Below are 20,185 nucleotides of genomic sequence, written 5' to 3'. Positions count from 1 at the left end.
TGAGTCTTGTAGGAATTAATAATAATCTTTCTCCTGTTCATTTTAATAACAGCTGAGTTGGTAGGAAATGCAGATGCGAACACCATTAGTAACCTATCACGGGTCAGTTCATTGGGATTACTCAACACAGAGTCACAGGGTCTCACTTTCAACTCTTGCTTTCTCTCTACTGGGAGGGGTCAAACTTGGAAAAGGTAAAATGGCTCTCTCCTTATATATGTGATCAGAAAATGAGAAAAATGGCTGTGTATTGCAAATGTATGCATTACTAGAATGATAGTGTTGTAGAACTAATTTCTTTCTTGGAAATGAATAATTATGTTTATTGCCGTCCTCAGCAAAAATTCAGATATACACTATGCTACTTTACTCTAAGGAGTAAAGGGTTCTCCAACAAAGAAAAAGTTAATTAGCACCACATTCTAATGTTATGAGTGTATAGTGTGATTTCACAGTCTTTCAGCATTTATCCAAGTAATTTATATGTTATATGAACAAAAGTGATGAATTAAGGCACTGATATTTATACACACACATAAAATTTATGAGACAAATAACTTGAAAGGCTTACAGAAATGAAATTTTATATCTTTTTTTTAAAACATATATCTTTCAAAGACATGCCTTCTTCTTAGCAAGGTTTTTTGTCCTGATTGTTCTCAATTTGGGAGTTTAATCTGTCCAGGAGTGGAATGACAGTGTCATCAATAATACTGATTACCTTGACTAGTAGATTATCAAAACCATGTAGATTGATTAATACTGTTCTAATTTAGCTAAATAGTTCACTCTGATGTTTGGAAATAGCATGTATTCTGTAGGCCAGTTATTTAACAAGTTGTGCTTTTAGAGAAGACAAAAGAATAAATGGACATTTCTCTACCTCTAAAACCATCTTCAAGTAAATTTGAAGATTAATCAGGAATTTTCCAACGTCAGGAAACTTCAGGCTAAATAGATAGAAGTATGGTGCTCCTTCAGACAGACAAGTCAGTATTCACATATTATAAAGCTGTTTAAACTGTACATTTATCTTTTGTTTGTTAATTTCTAAGTTTGTTAAATACCAATTATACCAAAGTGCAAAATACCAAATAAGAAAAAAATACCAATTAGGTTTATCTGCTTCTTAATTTAAGAACAATATGTGTTCAGGATTCATTTTTAATCCATTTTTAAATATATATATACATATATATATATATGCAAACAGAAAATGAACACTGTGTATAAACTGATGAATACTGGGTAGTACAGTGCTTGTTGCTACCAAATCATGATTTATATCTGAGAATTTATTCATAGCATGAACATTTCCTCCATTTCTAGTTACCATGTTTAGGTTCTCATCTTCCTTATAACCATTGCAGAGTAGTTACACATTCATTTCAAATCTTCTGCAGGCGTCTTCAGACACAGGCAAATTGAAACACCAGTGTCAATTGGGTTCAGAAATTAAAATGCCCCTGGAAGAGCCTGGCTGAGCTGCGTAGCACTCTGACGGCCTTAAACTCAGCCTGATATTCTCCTTGCCTCCTCTGTCAGATACAAGGAGGACTCTAGGAGTCTATTAATTCCCCTTCGCTCACTTCCAGGTTTATGCAGAACTGAAGACGCAATAGTGCAGGAGTCCCCGTGTTTGGAAAGCTTCTTGGAGATGGCTTTTACTTTAGATATTATACTGCAAACCTTCTTCCTTCCTTCATGGTTATCTAACAAATGATCATGACTCCTTCCTATTTCCTGCTTAACTTGTACCCCTTTGTTCTTATCTGGTCCCTCAGAGCCTCACCTTAATAAATTCTGATGTCTTTATTTTAAAGGTATTTTGATCTGAGCTAGGTCGCAACTCTCAGAGGGTGTGATCAAATTAAAATGTTTTGCCACACTTTCCGACAGTAACACTGGAGAAAACAATGGTGGAATAAAGGAAGAAAAAGAAATAACTAGGATGAAATAGAAGTCGTAGACACTGTCAGAATGTCCCATGCATTAGAGGAGTCTTGATCCCAACCAGCATTTGAAAGTCTCAAATTTCTATCAGTTCAAACCAGAAAGAACCAGAAAGATCATTTCACCCAGTGGTTCTCAATCTGGGCTGCATATTAGAATCACCCGGAAAGTTTAAAAAAAAAAAAAAGTTCCTGCCAAGACCCCATCCAGATCCCCCTGGAAGGGATGTCTCAACATGGCACATTTTTAAAAAACATCCTAGATTATTTTCACTAGCAGCCAGGGCTGAGAATGACTGATTGTTTAGCCCAATCTCAAGTGAACAAATTGATGCCCAGAAGATACAGATATTGCAAGAACCATATTTTGGGCAGGAGGTCCACTTGGCAGCACTTCTATAACCTGGAAACACTAGAATGGAGCCTGGGGGTGAACAACTGGTACAGATTCTTTCCTTTCAGCTCTTAAAACCATTTGGGAAAGTGGTTCTCCAACTTGACAAGTTTATTGGTGGAAATAGAAGATGCAGTTGCTTTTTACAACTTTCCTTTGGGATCAAACCTCAAATTTCTCATCTAGCTGCAATTCACTTTCAAATGACACTGCAGAAGAAGCAAACAAACAAACAAAGAAATCCACGGTTCTCAAAGTATAGACCCTGCACCAGGAGCATCAGAATCACGTGGGAACTTGTTAAAATGCAGATTATTGGATCCCAACACAGACCTGTTGAATTGAAAACTCTGGGAGTGAGTCCCAGCTATCTAGTTTACCTGGATCTCTGTGAGGGTCTGATGCACACTGAAGTTTGAGAACCACTGAAGTGGAAGCTACAGATGAGAAAACAGACACTTGTACTACACGGCAGGGTGTTCATGCTGCAGTGGGTAAATATAGAGAGTTTGGGAGTATAAGGAAACGGAGCCTGATACAGGCATGTACATCAGGGACAACAAAACACAAAGCAAATAAAGGAGATGATACATGTTTTTGTTTGATGATTTTCTCTTTCCTTTCTTCAATGACTTGACATATTGTGTATATATATATATATCTATATATATATAGATATAGATATATGTGTGTATACATGTATTTAAACATATATATGAGTGTGTGTATACACATTTACACACATGTGCACACACACCCACACACTGAAAGGATAAATTAGGAAATTGAGAAAAATCAGGACACACAAAAATAAGGGTAGAAAAATACTAAATCTCCAGAAATGCTTATATGGAAATTTCCTACAAACTTAATTTTCATAGGCACAGTAGTGAAAGCAAAGGAACAGGTTTCACGTGAAACCTGAAACAGGTTTCAGATGAGACACAACTTCTGTTAGTAATGAGGAATGACTAAGTACAATTTCTTTCATGAGTCATTATAACGAGAACATTTCAATGTAGTGGATGATGTCTCTGGCTCCCTGCATGTAATGAATATTACATGAAGATATTACAAGAATATTACAGAAGTCCACTTCCTTTAACAACCGAGGGGTGGCAGAGGACAGGGTTAAGGTCCTATTATAAAACTAGAGAGCCATGTTAAGTGCTTTAAAGGATGGCTTCTCCAACTCCAAAACTCGAAGACACTCAGTATTTGTGGGAAAAGAAATGTCATAGAAGCAAATTATCTGCATCCACTGGCAGCCTGCACTTTTCCTTGATAAATAGCTCAAGATCAATTCATTCGTGTGTAACGGCTTAATTTCCCATGACATACAATAACTTGAACTTTCTCGCAAGGATGATTTTTAAAATTATATCATGCTTGGTTTTATTTTGTTCTGTTTCATTTTTACTTTAGTCTTAAATAAAATGTGCTATTACAAGAGCCTACCGACTTTATAAGAAATACAAAGATATATCACCAAAGTCATGATTTACGTATTTTTTATCATTTTGCATGACCTACATACAATATAGTGGAGAAGAGAAAAGTTTGGGGTAAAATTATCTGGAATTTGCTTCAGAGCCTCAAGAAGAATAGAAAAAAGAAAAAAAGAGTATATGTTTCTTCTTTCTCACCACCTCCACCCACCTTCCCAGACGCTGAGGCAACGTGACCACGTATAACCATAGGTTGATACCACCCAGTTAAAAGAGTATTTGTATCAATTCCCCACCTGATCTCGCAGCCACATCCTTCAGCATCCCTTGGGGGGCATCTCAGCCCAAATTCCACTCTGTGAAAAACCAAGGCTCACAAATGTGTTTAGGTTTTGTAGCCTCTTCATGATTTTGCCAGTGGTGGGTTTGCATGCAGACTAATTTTCAATATATTTATCATAATGATATGCTGAGTAATGTAGACATCTTTGTGGCTCCATTTGTAAGTCTCTCATTTCTTTGCTTTTTGTCAACGCCATTAACGAATCAAGTACAAAAATCAGCAAACTCTTTGGCTCACTAATATATTGTGAATATTCATTATGCTATGAAATATATACACTTCTGTTTATAACTTATATGTATATGTGTGTATGTAGTAGATATGTAGTCTTCCATGACTATCAAAGCTGTTATGATTACCCTCACGTAAAATGCTATTTTTAAGAAATCAAACTGAAGATATTATCAGTTTGTATTCACCATGTACTTTTTTTTGGAGGAATGGGAGGGGCAGTGGGAGAGGGAGAAAGAGAATCTTAAGCAGGCTCCATACCCAGTGTGGAGCCCAGCCTGGGGTTTGATCTCAAGACCCTGAGATCATGACCTGAGCTGAAATCAAGAGGTAGCCCCCTCACAATGTACTTCTTTAGAGAATAGTCACATGAAGATATTATTTGAAAATTAAAATATAATTTGAAAATAAAAAGCAACTTTCCGTACAGTAACAATCAAGAGGTTTTAAAATATTAAGCCCAGAATTGTACCTTCTTTCATGATCTATGCATCAAAAAAAAGGTACAATTTCCATCAATATCAAGGAAGCGGAGTAATGTTACTGTTGTTTCATATTATATATCAGCTAATAAACTGGGAGTCAGTCACTACAGTGATCTACTCTATTTTCTCTATCTCACATCGTGTTTAGGCAACACCATACTTGAGGTTTTTACTTTTACACTTGCATTTTTGCATTTGCATTTGCATTTTTCACTTTTGTAGTTTGTGCATAAAAAAAGTTCTACTTCACCTTTCATCAAACACCATGTTGAAGTTATATAGTTAACATTTTTTATTGTTTTTTGTCTTCAAATAAAGACAGCTGCTTCAGAGACATTTGAAAAGGCAAAGGGGAAGGAGCCTGGGTGGCTCAGTCAGTTAAGCGTCTGCCTTTGGCTCAGGTCATGATCCTGGGGTCCTGGGATCGAGCCCCTGCATTGGACTTCCTGCTCAGGGGGGGCCTGCTCCTCCTTCCCACTTGTGCTCAAGATCGCTCTCTCTCGCTCTCAAATAAATAAATCTTTGAAAAGGCAAAGCGGGAAGGGAAATGCAAAATGATTGCATCTAGTGTACATAATTAATGAAATTCATTTATATTGAGTGTGGAAGAAAAATGATACCAATTTATCAGTTAGATTATTTCCTAGTGAAAAACTCTGCTCAAAAAGAAGAAAGTTCAAAAGGTGATGAAATTACAGGAATACAAAATGAAGGCCAGGCACTGAGAAAGTCCCAATGGACAGTGATGAAGCATCGAAAAAGTTGAAACTCATCCACAGGTGAACACAGCCACATCCAGGCAGGTGAAAATGCTAATGATGCAGTAGGAGGGGCCTCTTTCAGTTCTAAGGTACTGAAGCAGAATGATCATACACCAACATGGAATGTGTGAATACCCATACTTGTGTAGATCACAGACGTATACCATAGCTATATGAGTGTCAAGTTTTATACACTCAGAATATAGATAATACAAGATATCTGTGGTGTTGATGAATATGTACGGGGTGGAGGTGGGGGACAAACCATTCTTAACACTTTCCGTCCTTCCAGTGAATAAGTATACTGGGTACAGACTGCAGATGTTCACTGATAGGGTTAACACCTGCAAGTTTTTATTTCTGTTAAAATATAAATGACAGTAAGTGGAAATCCTTTGGTTACTACATAACCAAAATGTTACAAGGGCTCCTCCTAGAGAGAGACAAACCAAGAAACAGACTCTTACCTATAGCGAATTAACTGATGAGAACTAACTGGTGGCTATCAGAGGGGAGGTTGGATGGGGGGATGGATGAAATAGGTGAAAGGATTAAGAGTACACTTACCATGATGAGCACTGAGTAATGTATAGAATTGCTGAATTGCTATATTATACACCTGAGACTAATATAACATTGTATGTTAACTACTCCAGAATTATAATGAAAATCCTTAAAAAATGAATAAAAAATAATGAGATTTTTAAGCTTTTTATAAGACAAAGTGGGGGGGGGCGCTCCTGAGCTGGACAGGAAGGGAACAGGAAAGCAATTCACATTTATGATAAGAAGACAGAGCACTTTTCCAAATTATTCAAATATATAAGTCTATCAAGCATTCATGAATTTGTTAACTTACTAGAGAGTGAGAAAAAGCAAGTGAAGTAGAATTGGAAAATTATTCTTCGATCTTTATATTTTCGGTTAATTTTAATATATTTTAGTGATTATTACAGTAGTTGTGGTTATTGTAAAGAAAATTAAAAATAGAGAAAACTATTCTAATTTAAACTTAATTACCTGGCTAGATAAGCATTATTTAGACTTTGATACATTTCCTTCTAATCTTTTTTATGCATATAATTTTAATAGGATTATACTATGTTTTCAGTTATTTCTGTTAATGACAAGTTAAAAAGTTCATACACATAACCTTTGGGAAAAACTTATTTTTGTTTAAGTGGAAATTCTGTCAAGATTCTGAATACATAAAGGTTTTATGATTTAATTTTTATAAGGCACTTTAATTTGGGTCCACAAAATTGTGCTTTCTGTTCTATGATTGAGAAACAGATGGTTGGAACAATGAAGTGGTATGAGAATCATTCTGGACATAGTACACACTAGGAAAATATGAATTAGAAAGAGGAAATAAGAAACCACATTTTTAATTATATATTTGTCATTCTACTGCTAGGTGGAAAACCTTATTGCAAATATAATTACTACTTGAAATAATTATATATTCTTGGTAACTCTACTGCTATTTGGAAAAATATCCTTCAAATGTGATTATGCATTGAAATGTCTCACATCCAAGGTAGTAGTATGTATGCGAAAGTGTGAAACTACTCCTTTCTGTTTTTCAAAATGAATGTGCCATACAATGTAACTAAGTTAAAAATTAAATCGCAAACATGATGGTTTCTGAGTGGTACCTGGGATGACAAACAAATGCTCAGAGACCCTGTAGATGAGTCTTGAACATCTGTCCCGAGAAGCTTTAATTAAAACCCTACAGCCAGTTAGTCTGTCCTTTACTCCCATTGCCCCACAGCTCATCCCCACCTCCTTTACACAGATTGGTGCAGTTTCACCAACTTTACTTGCACAGTATCTCTTGTTCTCTTTCTCCATTCTCCCAACTATTACTCTGGTTTCTTGTTCTTACTACTATGGATTTTGACAATTATAATATTCCCTTTTTTATTCTTTCAGATCTCTGAGGTAACACAGCCAGATTAATCTTACTATAATCTTACTTTCTTACTCAAATTTTTTGGCGAGTTCCCACTCCCAACTGAATACACTTAAAGCTGTGTGTGTGTGTGTGTGTGTGTGTGTGTGTGTGTGTGTAGTTGTTGATGTTGGCACTGGATGAAGGAAATGTATTTTAGGCTTTCCATAATCTTATTTGATTTTTCAGCATGACATCTCACTACAATCCTAACCAACTTTCTCGTGTTCCTTTCAAACTTGGCCACATTTTTCACTCCATTACCTGGTCAATTCTACTTCTACGCATTCACTGAAGGTATCTCCTATGTCTGGAGTATCCTAACAACTGCCATCTTCATCTGCCAAAATTCTACCCAAGCTCCAATTCCAGCTCATATGCTACATCCTCCATTGGACTCTGGCCACCCTCCCCCACCCCTAACCTGTACATTATCTTTCCCTCCCTTGCATACAACAGCACTTGGTATGGCACACATCATATTGTAACTTGGATTCTAGCTAGTTGTGCAATTACCCGATGTGTAAACTGTCAAAGAATGGGGTCCGTCAAGGGCAGACTGAGACTTACTCATCTTTGTATTTATCACAGCACTGTGTAACCTCACACATAGTGCATACGCAATGAACTATTTGTGGAGATAAGGATTAATAAATGAAGAAATGAATGAATAAGTGAATAAATGACTAAAGACTGATTCATTCTTCATTCAAAGTGGAGCTGCTAAAAAGCAGCAGTATTGTGCCAACGCACTTACTTGCCTGTTTAGAAGAATTCATATGCAGAAGCATATTTCTAATTCATTCAATGCATTCTTGGTTATCTGTAAATAAATTACGTGCTCTGTCAATTATCCATGGCAACTTGAGGATTCCTTTGATGTAACGCTCAGCCAGATAAGATTAATGAGTGGACAGAAAACGGAAGGAAGTCATGGTTGAGAGTGAGGTTCCGAGGATTCAGAGACTTAGCAATCACAGAGAAGTGCTATCACAAAATCAATTTGAATTAAGAATCTCTGCCACATGCAGAAAAGAAAAAGGCTAAAAAGTTATAACGATTTTTCTGGTAGTTCTGTTATGATGTGTGTACAAAAGCCCTACTCTGTATCTGACCAAATATATTTCTTTGGTTATATCTACATAGAAAGCAAATAATAATATTATCTGTCCTTTCGTTTTTCCTGTCCCATCAGTCAATGCACACAGCTGATAACTTTAAGAATATCTACTTAGAAGTGTCTCTAGTTTAATTTTATCAATTTTACAAACAACCCAAAAAGATCTCAAAGCTGACATAAAATTAATGTTTGTGACATAGGTGAGAATGTAGAGAAAATTGTTGCATCGGTATCCTCCCCATTCAACATTTATTATCTATTTATTCATCTGGGTGTCACCAAAATTATAAGGTAGGCTCTGGAAAGGTAAATACTACTGGGGAAAATCAATTCCTTCACCCAGAAGTAGATTGTACTCTGAGCTCACCAACAGAGTTAAGGACAGCAAAGTGATGGTTAACAGGGGAGGGATTATCCTGAAGGGGAATCCATCTTTAGGTCTCTCTTGACTTGGAGGATTTGGATGGTTTGAGTTGATCCCAAGACTACTGAGAAAGATTGATTCCGTTGTTGGATACACTTGGGCCTGGGACTCATGGGACTCTACCTGCTAGTACATGGGGGAGAAATCTGATGTACTCCAAGAACCCATGGAAACTTCCCCAAAAGTCCTTAAAGAGGACCTAGCCCACTATGAGACTAACTCCCTAGGCTCTACAGGACAGAGGAGTCCCTGTGAGAATTCTCGAACCCAGTCAGGATGTAAACTCCTGGTATCAATAGGCTTGAACCATCACCAGAGGTGATGACAGCTGCAGGAAGAGCAATTCAGATGGAATCTTCCCGATCCACTGCAGCTCACACAACCAACATACCTATAAATTCAAATAAGAACTGGCTTCCCTGCTTCCATTATTGGTGCAGCAAGGTGATCGTTCTCTTTCTCCACTGTTTTCCATCAGTGTGGCATCTGATGGAAAGTAAATGTGGCTGATGAGCTGTAACTTTGTATCAGCTCCAGGATCAAGTCAGGAGCCAGGAACATTGCTGTGTCACTGTCTTTATTGCTGATCATTCCCTGCAGCTCTGTGCAGATGGTCTGAGGTTTTGAACAAGTCAGTGATGACAAATTAGGGTGTGAAATTAAACTCAGGAAGTCATGCTATGTACCAAGTTTTTCTGAGTTGAAAATATTCCTTTCAGAAAACAAAACACTTTAAAAAATCACTTGTGTGTGAAGAACTGTCACTCATCTGTAGATGTCAAGAAGATTGTCTAACAGATTCAGAATGACTGATCTTATGAGTACAAAAAATGGTTTTAGCTATCCGGAGAATATTTTTATTCTTATGTCATAATTGTATTTTTAATTAGAGCTTTTCTTAATCTCAGGCTGAATGGTAGGTAGCTTATTGCTTCATCTCTGTAAAGAAAGTTTTAGAAATCTGATTTATAAGGTTTTTTAAATTCCAAAAATGTATGCTGATTCCGAATCAATAAGAGTTGGTGGAAACTTTGTTAGTAAGAATAATATTAAATACTGTCCATCTTCTCTGCTTATGAAGTAAGAGTTACTTCTCCTTTCCACTTGCTTGACTTCCTCTGATGCTCAGATAGGATATAAAATTGGTTCACCTCAGTTTAGTTCCTCAAATGCAAATTAAAGAGCGCATGGTATATGTTAGGATCATACACTTCTCACTTTCATTATAAGTGAATTTTCCCGAAACATAAACAAAACACTGGTACTGGGTAACAAGTTCTGAGAATTGCCAAATCATCTCACTAAGCTATCTCTTTTGATCTCAGCTCCGTACATGTTTAAATAAGAGCATTCCCAGTCCGTTTCTGGTCCAGTAATTTGCCATCTTTACCCTGACTTTTTAACACTCTTCTCACTTAAATTACTCTCAGCATCGTGCTATACAAAGAAAAGCCTGCGCCAGAAATTAATAAAAAGAATTTATCTAGGTTGTAATACCACCTTGCATAGATGAAATAATTAGCAACCAACAAAGACCAGATCTGTGGTCTTTGATTTAAGAGCAATGAATACCACCTTGCATAGATGAAATAATTAGCAACCAACAAAGACCAGATCTGTGGTCTTTGATTTAAGAGCAATGAATACCACCTTGCATAGATGAAATAATTAGCAACCAACAAAGACCAGATCTGTGTAGAAGATCTAGAGGCTGTTTCATTAAGGGTGTGAGCTATTCTAATAGCTTAAATTTAGATGAGGTATTATGAGAAGAGGGAGGATATCACAGGTACGAGATCATATTTGAGAAAATTCCCAGAGGCAGATACTCCCAGAGTGCAGTAGGTTGAGGAAATAAGCATCTCAACATTGACTGAAAAAGTACTGTTTAACCTTTATTGATGACTTAATTTAATCTTAACAAACAATCCTGTGGAGTGTAGAATTTTCCTACTTTATTAAGAACTTGAAAACACGAGAGATCAAGTAATTAAACAGACATAGACAGGCAGAACCATGATTCTAATGCTGATTGTATTTTGACAACCACACCAGTGTTCCCCAACATTCTTCACATCACGACACGTGTAGAACATGATAACACTCCTGAATCAATGAGGGTTAATGGACTATATACCCCGTAGCCTTGACCTAGCCTCCAGGCTGATAGAAATCAAGATCTTGGCATGGGGGAAACGGATTTGTGGCAAAACCCATAGCTTATCAGGTGGTAAGTTTTGTACCATGTTACTACACCTGTATGTTGGGGATTAGTGGAAAATACAGCAGGAGAGGTAAGGTAAATACAAATTATGGAAGGTCATATGAAAACCAGGTGAAGTCATTTGGACTCCATTTGATTGATGAGTTCTTAAAGAGTGACATTATTTTAAGAAGATCTGAATAACTGTATGTTTTGAGAATGATTTGAAAATAGCAAAGTCTTAAAGACAGTTCATGTACCTGTTGACCATTCAAAACTACTAGGAGATAATAGTAAGGTTGAAAAGAAAGAAGATATGGAAAACTGAGTCTAAACAATATGGAAGGCTCCAAGATAAAAGCAAGCTGAGAATGGTATACTTATGGAATGGCATCTTTGGGAAGAAAGGCTAGTTTAAGAGATGGTGAGATGCAGGAAGCATTAAGTGTCCTATTGGGAATACCAAATTGATGGAGTTAGAGAACTAGCTGAAGTTTCTTGCTATCAGAGAAGCAGAGGTTGGTTTGGGAGATAAATGTTTTAAAACCACAAGTCTAGGAGTAATGCTGGAAGTTGAAGTGCAAAACTCCCAAGACAAGCAGAGGGGAAATGCTGAAAAAGAAATAGTGGCAGGAGGGCGGGATTAGAAATCGGTCTGTGGGAAAGAAAAAATAACAGAATTGCAACATTAGAAAAAAACCTGAGGTCATTTTATTTAATTACCCTTGCATGAGCTCCTTTTACACTATGCCTACCTATAAATACCCTACTTATATCTGAGTACTTTCAATGATGGGAAATTTGCACTGTCCTGGGGTAACTCATTCCATCTTTGGAAGGCTCTGTGTGTGTGTGTGTGTGTGTGTGTGTGTGTGCGCGCGCGCGTGTATTTTAGGGAAAGTTGTTCCCTTTAACTTCTATTCACTGGATCTACTTGTGGGACAGAACAAGACCAGCAACCATTTTGCACAATAGTTTTTCACATATCTAAACACAGCTGTCATGTAATTTCCCCTTCCTTGCTTTTTTTCCCCTCTCCAAAATGTGAAATATGGTAGTTGGTAGTTCTCTGTATTTGTCTCAAAATTACTGCACTCATATTTTATTTTTTACTTTTATAATTGATGTATTAACTATATTAGTTTCAGGTGTATAACAATGACTTGATATCTGTATATATTGTGAAATGATCACAAGAAGTCTAGTTAACATCCCACACTCATACTTTAAAAGGTGTCCCTTTGACCTATAATTTTGAATTCATGGAAGAGACTTAGCCATGAATTTAGATCTGTCGAATTCTATATTATTTCCCTGTCGTCTCTCACCATGATATCTCACCTACCAAATCATATCATATTTTCATCTCACCTATCATTTCTTACCTTCCTAGGCTCCAGAAATCTAACATCTTTGGTCTGTGCTCCATAAGTAGTCACCATTTGACCCCTACAATCATCTTACATGCCCTTCTAATTCCACTTTTCCCAACTTTAAGGCTAGTAGTCACAGAAGCCACAAAGGGAAAAGTTTCAAGAAGGAAGGGGTAGCCAGCAATACACACAAAAAAAGTCAGGAAAAATAAAGAACTAGAAAAGGTTTTCAGACTTGACTGTAAGGAGGGTGTTGGTAGCTTAGCAGAAAACTACTCCAAGTAGTGGGGTAGATCTCCCTTTCTTACATCAGAGTTCTCTAAGGTGAAAAATGACAGAGTCCTATAAACTGAAATGCAGACATGAAAAAATGAGTTGCTCTTATAAAAACATGCAATGCATTGCATTTATTAACTAGCAGAAATTTTTGTTGATTTTATTGATCACATATATATTGGCAATAATACCTTTGGGATAGTGTTTACATTTTGTAATATTTTCTCATATATCCTATTTGAGCCTTACAATAGCTGTGTAACATTTCAAAGGTAAGGAAACCAAGTGTCTGAAAACTTATCTGAGACCGCCCAATATACAGATCTAAATATACTCCCTCACCTAGCTTTCCCTGAGACGTGTCTGTGACTTGACCGATGAAGGGATTCAAAGGTGTCAGTAGCTAACTCCACTGTACGGAGTCAGAATTCATGACCTTGGCCTTACAAACATTGGCTCTAACCAACTTACCCAAGCAGCGGTTAAAAACAATTAGTCCCAGTGCGGGGAGAGCAATGGCACAGGTAAACAATCTCGGCAGTAGTAGCAGTAGTGTCCCATCGTCCCATGACAAAATTAACGACTATTTGCCTATAACGTGCCAGGTACTGCACTCTTTCACCTCCTTTAATCCTCATGACACCCTAAGAGGTATTTTTAACCTCGTTCACACATGAGTAAACTAAGAACCTCTCCAGTTTACTGGAGCAGAAAGTGAGCATGTGAGCCAGGATTTGGTTTGTTTGTGAATCTCAAATACCAAATAATTTCATATTTTTAAAACGTTTTTCCTGTGACAGTGGGGGGGAAAAAGGACAACAAAAAGGATATGAATTCATCCATGAGGGATATGAATATGCTACACATAGACAACTTTTGTCCCATTTCGTCCCACTTTCAACATCGATTCTTCACCATTGTTGTAAGTTCCAGTCTCTCAAACCCATCCTTTCCCCATGATGCATTAACCACAACATGGCTTCCCTCGTCTCCCGGCAGAGTCTAGACCTTATGACCAACTGTTTTCACACTGTGTTCGCTGATGCATCAGAGACCTTCACTCCTTTGTCCTTCCCATTTCTGACTTAGTGATCTCAAGACGCTTTAGATTGCGCTACCAGCCGTAGGCTTGCTGTCTGAGCGCTGAACGCTGCTGACTCAAGGCAGTGCTAACAGCGTCCACTGTACATTTGTGCTGTCTAATCCCACCGGGGACCTCACCGCCGCTCCATGGTGCTGATATTCATGCTTGGATAATCTCCCATCACATGCTCCAAGTGGCTTTTGCTAATTACTGACAGCCTCTCCAGGACCTTAACCCCATGCCTTCCTCCCTTCTGTGGAGCAGACACATGGTCTGCTGTGCCGCTCAAGATAGGAAGACCCCTCCGAAGACCCCGCTACCGCAATTCTGTCTCCTTCAGTTATCCTATTTTCTCTACATCTTGCTCATAGGGAAAAAGCCTCTGTTTACCTCCGGTGTATTTTTCCACTTGTCCAAAGATACTCCTCTGCTATAGTTCCTTTCCCCTTCTTTCTTGATTCCTCAAGAATCTTCATTTAACCGTGGGGCGTTCTCTCACCGATTCTTTTTTTTAATTCAGATCTCTATGGCACCTTCAGTTCAGCTTAAGAACCAGTCCACCTTTTCCCTGTTAAAAATAAAATGAAATGAAAATTAAAAATAAAAATACAATTGCCTCTAATCTGCTCTTCTTTCACTGCTATGCTATTATTTCTCAAAAAGAAATTATATCTGTGCCCTCATTTACTTCAGCATTAACTTCTCGTCCGCTGTTTAATACCTTTCAATATGGCTTCCACCCACATGGATTCTAATCATTTTAGCTTAGGAAAGTGAAATCTAAGGATGAATGCCAAACTCCGCAGCATGAAAATTAGTTTTGAGTAAAGATTAACATTCAGATTAAGTGCCTACAAACATAGCCGTATCTGTAATTATTGCGCTTAAAGATTATTTAGTTGGAGAGGGGTATGGAGGAAAATGCTGGCACAAAAGTGAGGAGATAGATCAGAAAGATTTGCCAAAAGAAAGATTTGTCAGTCTGAGGACCCCGACTGGCTCAGTCAGTAGAGCCTGTGACTATTGATCTCAGGATTGTGAGTTCAAGCCCCACATTGGGTGTGGAGCCTACTTAAAAATAAATAAATAAATAAATAAATAAAAAATAAATAAATAAATAAATAAATAAATAAATAAAGGAAAGAAAAGGGGGGAAATAGCATGGAATATGGGAAGAAAGAGTTAAGAGGCTGTCTGAAAATTATGGGGAGGACTGCTTTTAGGAGTTACATATTGTAAATGGGCTTTCTTGCCACAGCTAACATGGAAACCAAGCAAGGTCCTGGACATCTCTTCGCATTCTGCAGACTGAGGGTCTCCAGTCTCCTCCCCAGTGTCACAGTATTGTTCCAGATTCTTACTCTCTGGATGATTGTAATAGTTGTCCAAATGGGGTTTTATCTGCTTCTAGATTCTGCTCTCTCCTTCTCAATTCACCCTACATGCTGATGCTATTGTCTAATTTTCTTTGCATATAGCCAAGGACTAAGAAAATGTGAATGAATGAATATATGAATGAAAAAAATCCCAAAATTACATAATCACTATGACCCTCACAAAAATTTCTTTTTAGCAATAAATTATTTAAGAAAAAAAAATGCTTATGTAGAAAAAAAAAATTCTACCAAAACCAAAAAGTCTTGACAAGGGAGGGGGTGGGACGCAGGGGAGATCATTTTAAGATATGTAAGACCAAAACAAAAGCAAACAAAAACCTACTTTTCTTAAAACTCAAACATTAAGAAAGGGACTTTCAGTGTGCACACACACACACACACACACACACAATTTCCAGAATTTGATTTTCCTAATACTATTTGGTGGTTTACTTTTCACAGAAAGCCAGAAGTTATATGGAAGTAGTAGCTTATTCAAGTCATAAATGGTAAAAGTCTCAACATATACTGATTAGACTATAAGCAGACAGTTAAAAGAGTAAAATGCCAATAAAATTTGTGAATTCAGCTTGTTCTTGTCAGTAGGTGACAGACACCAGTGTCAATCACCAGTAATTTTATAGAATCACTCAGTTCCCAAGCCTCAATTTCCCGTAAGGTAAAAATGCATTAAAATTATGAATATTTTACAATGCAATTTTATTATTAAAATCATTTTCTCTACACAATTAATCTGTTGGAAAAAAACATGTCTGTTTTTATTACTATGTTTTCGTTTATAATTTAGCAATTATGTTTAGTGTAAAATATATCAGCTTAAGAATTGTTTAATTCTTTTCGTAATGGCATCATCACATTATTTTTTATTTCTAGTAGATATTTGAAGTTGATATTTAGCTCTTAAATTCATTTAGAACAATCTGAACATGATTTGAAAAAGACTCTTGGGGTCCAACTCAAGTTGGATAATTTAGAGAAAATCAAAATGCTAAAATCCTGTAAAAATAAATCTTGTGAAATGGGAATGAAAACACACCAAGCTTTTGATTTTCCCAATGGGAAATAACCTTAATTTTATGAAGAAATGAAATTGCTGGTGGTGCTTCAGGTAACAGTTTCAGCAGACATTTTTAAAAATGAATCTGTAAGACATGGGAAGTTGGACTACAATCAGTAAACTGTTCAGGCCAGGTTGAACCCAGTAATCAGCAAGGTCTTTGTTTAAATCTGCTTATGAATAAATTACTTTTTTCATGTCAGTAAAAAAAAAAAAAAGAAAGAAAGAAACCAGAGCCTCAGAATCATCTTGGCAGCTGTGCAACATTTGATGTGATCTTTTTTTAGTAATAAATTATCAGATGGCATTAATTGCAACTTTTTCTTTTTCAAATGAGAAATGTTGCCATTCTCCCTGCAGACCGTTCATGGATCAGCAGGTTTCAATGCTGGGCCAGGAAGGGCTTTTGTTTTTATTGTGTGCTTCTCTATGTAACCTTTACTTCAACTTTTGTTACTTGCAGATGTTGGATTTTGTAAACTTGGTTTTATTATTGTTGGTAATAGTCATATATTGTCTTTAACTCAGAATCGCCATTTTTTAAAAGATTTTTTTACTTATTTGAGAGAGAGGGCACACTCATACGTGAGGGGAGTGGCGTGGGAAAGGGACAGAGAGAGAGAGGGAGAATCACAAGCAGACTCCCCCACTCAGAGTGGAGCCAGAGGTGGGGCCAACCTCATCACCCTGAACTCATGACCCCAGCTGAAACCAAGAGTCAGACACTTAACTGACTGAGCCACCCGGGCACCCCAGAATCACCATATTTAAGGCAAGGGTAAGCAAATGTTTCCTGTAAAGAGACAGGTAGTAAATATGTTGGTCTTTGTGACCATATGGTCTTTGCAGCAATGCTCAATTCTGCAGTTACAGTGCAAACACAACTCTAAACAATACATAAACAAATGTGTGTGGGTGTGTTTCAATAAAACGTTATTTACGAAAACATGCCACAGTAAGAATTGGGCCATAGTTTGCTGACTCCTAATCTAAAGGAGTGTCTTTGTGTAGAGGCAGAGAGATAAGAGATTCAAGGACATAAGAAATATCAACCTCTCATGCCGTATAATTCATTAGGTTTCAACAGCTCCAAAAATAAATACTACAACCAAATGTGCTATAGAAACCCAGATTTGCTTTCACTGATTGCTCTTATAATAAGTCGTAGTTTGTTGATGAAACAATTCTTTTACTCAACAAACATCTACTGAACACCTATCATGAGCCAATATTCTATTGGCAACAAGTGTGATACAAAGTACACTAAACCCGGATTCCTAGGACCTTCACATTTGGTGAGAGGAGATATTCCGGACTTTCATATTAGAATATGAATAGAATAGAATATGAAGAATAGACTTCAGATAGTTTTTAGTTCTTCCCCACCACGCCAGCCTTTTATTTAGGGTGGTACATCTAACACTACTACCTTCTACCTTAGTCCGGGGAGGCGAGGAGAGAAGGAGGACCTGATTTTGAAATTCCCTATGCTCTCATCTCATCTCATCTCATCACTCCCACCCTAGGGATTTTAGTCAGTGCTCCTTTTTGATTATATTATTTTAACTTAAGAAAAAGAGATTCAAAATACTGGTGTACTGTGTCATACTTCTTTATTTTGAGGTTAGGGAAGGGCTTGGTTTCAATTCCTGTATCTTACTGCAGTAACAATTAGAGCATTTCATTTCCCCTGAGAAAACAGCTAAGATAGATAAGTGTGTTTTAAAAATCCATTCTTTAAAACTCATACTTCTGGAGGATAGGGCATATAGACCTAAAAGGAGGAGAAATTCAAATGTTCTTCAAGCCTGCTGCTACAACTCAACTCAAAAAAGTAACTTTATAGGCATTTTTTGAAATACGCCATTCATATTTTTAAAAGATTTCAAAAAATATTTCCAATCAAATTTATTAACAACTTCTAACGGCTGGAAAAATCACAAGAATTACTGAAGTACTAAGATTTGAATTCATGATCTTGAGATATGAAAAGCTTATCTAATCTAATGAGAAAAGCAAATTCTTTCTTAAAATTTGTAGATGAGAATAATGAAGATTTCATAGACTGTGAATCTATGACATTTGAATTCATAGTAATTCAGTAAAGTAGTTGAACTCCAAATTCCTTGGGAGATGTAATAACTAACATTTTAAAACGAGAATTTACTGTACTTGAACAACTTTATGCAATCAGGTATCTTTGCAACTTTTAAACAATGATTATTGACAGTTTAGGCCATTCATTGTGACCAAATATGCACGTATCTTCCTAGGAAAATACAGTATTTCCAACCTGAAATTTTCAATATTCACTTATTCTTTGGTAACATGTTAAGATTTATCGTAATTCTTCTACATTGGTAGGATATCATAGGTACTAAATTACATTTCTATAAAACTGTCACCACAATAAAACAACAACGTTATCAGATTCAAACATTCCTTACAATGCCTATAAATCGCAACTTTTATATGTGAAGTCAAGCTTATGCTTATAGACACTGAGCTAGAAATAGATTAAGCTGGGGATATGGCTCAATAGTTGTGCTGTTAAAATCACGTTAGTGTAGGAATGAAATGATAGTGCATTTTTGAGGTACTAGTATCTAACGGCTCATCATATGATGTAAGTAGCAAGCGGAAGACTGTTATATTGAGCCTAGCTTCAGTTCTAGATCAGGTTGGAGTGAAATGTGCACGCTTTCTAAATCTCAGGTTGCAGTTTCTAATGCAGTCTGGTATGAGCCGGGGAGGAAATGCACAGGTGTGAAATACCCTCCGGGAGATCTCATCCTGACTGCTGTGTCCTTCTCCAGGATCTGTCACTGTGAAGGGGATGAAGAGAGCCCTCTCATCACACCCTGTCGCTGCACGGGCACCCTGCGCTTTGTCCACCAGTCCTGTCTCCACCAGTGGATCAAGAGCTCAGATACGCGCTGCTGTGAGCTCTGCAAGTATGACTTCATAATGGAGACTAAACTCAAACCCCTCCGGAAGGTATGGTATTTGCAGGAATTGGTTTGAAAGGGAGCACTTGCAAAGCAGGCATGTTTTAAAAATCCATTTCTTCCCCAGTAGAATTTGGTAACATGCTAATATCCATGAAGAGTACATGTCTTTTGTTGGGCTCAATATGTAAAACAGCAAAGTGTTTGCAAATAATCCTTCATCTCTGTTTTATGTTCTAGGGCCCCTGATTTTTATATCATTCTTCAAAATCAAAAAAAGAATGTGTGCGTATGCGTGTGTGCGTGTGTGTGTGATGTATGTGTTTATGTGTGCAACATTATATATATATTTTATTTATTTATATTTATATATGAAAAATAAATATAATTTGATGTAATTGAATTGCTGGAACTGTGAGAACATTGTACTTACTGAGGTCAGTTCCCTGGAAGGTTAGGATAATCGATTACATTAAATAATATGAACTCACCTAATTTCCTGAAAATCGGACATTAGGTAATAGAAGAGAATGTTTTCTTCCATAAAGTGTGAACTCTTTTTTGGGTTTGCCTTTATTTGGGAATTTGGTGTGATAGTTCATGTATAACTGTAGATAGAAAAAGTATTATTTTCCATATTGTGCATCAAGCTGTAAGAGAGAGGTAAGCATATTTTTATATACAAACTTGATCTTCAAATTTCTCACTTAACATTTTTCTAAAGAATGAAGG

General features: G+C 36.9%; 1 protein-coding gene across 2 annotated transcripts in view; it reads left to right on the top strand.

Moving 5' to 3' along the window:
- Nucleotides 1–20,185, top strand: part of MARCHF1 (membrane associated ring-CH-type finger 1) — an 84,989-nt gene that overhangs the window by 10,815 nt on the left and 53,989 nt on the right. For both annotated transcript variants that reach the window (XM_040626413.1, XM_008685598.2), the window contains one exon: nucleotides 19,322–19,502. In XM_040626413.1, coding sequence (XP_040482347.1) covers nucleotides 19,322–19,502 — 181 coding nt within the window. The remainder of the gene's footprint in view (nucleotides 1–19,321; nucleotides 19,503–20,185) is intronic.

This window comes from Ursus maritimus, unplaced genomic scaffold (genome assembly GCF_017311325.1).
Source record: "Ursus maritimus isolate PB19 unplaced genomic scaffold, ASM1731132v1 scaffold_11, whole genome shotgun sequence".
Lineage (NCBI taxonomy): Eukaryota > Metazoa > Chordata > Mammalia > Carnivora > Ursidae > Ursus > Ursus maritimus.
The sequence above is the reverse complement of the archived record's forward strand: the minus strand, read 5'-3'. Positions and strand labels throughout refer to the sequence as shown.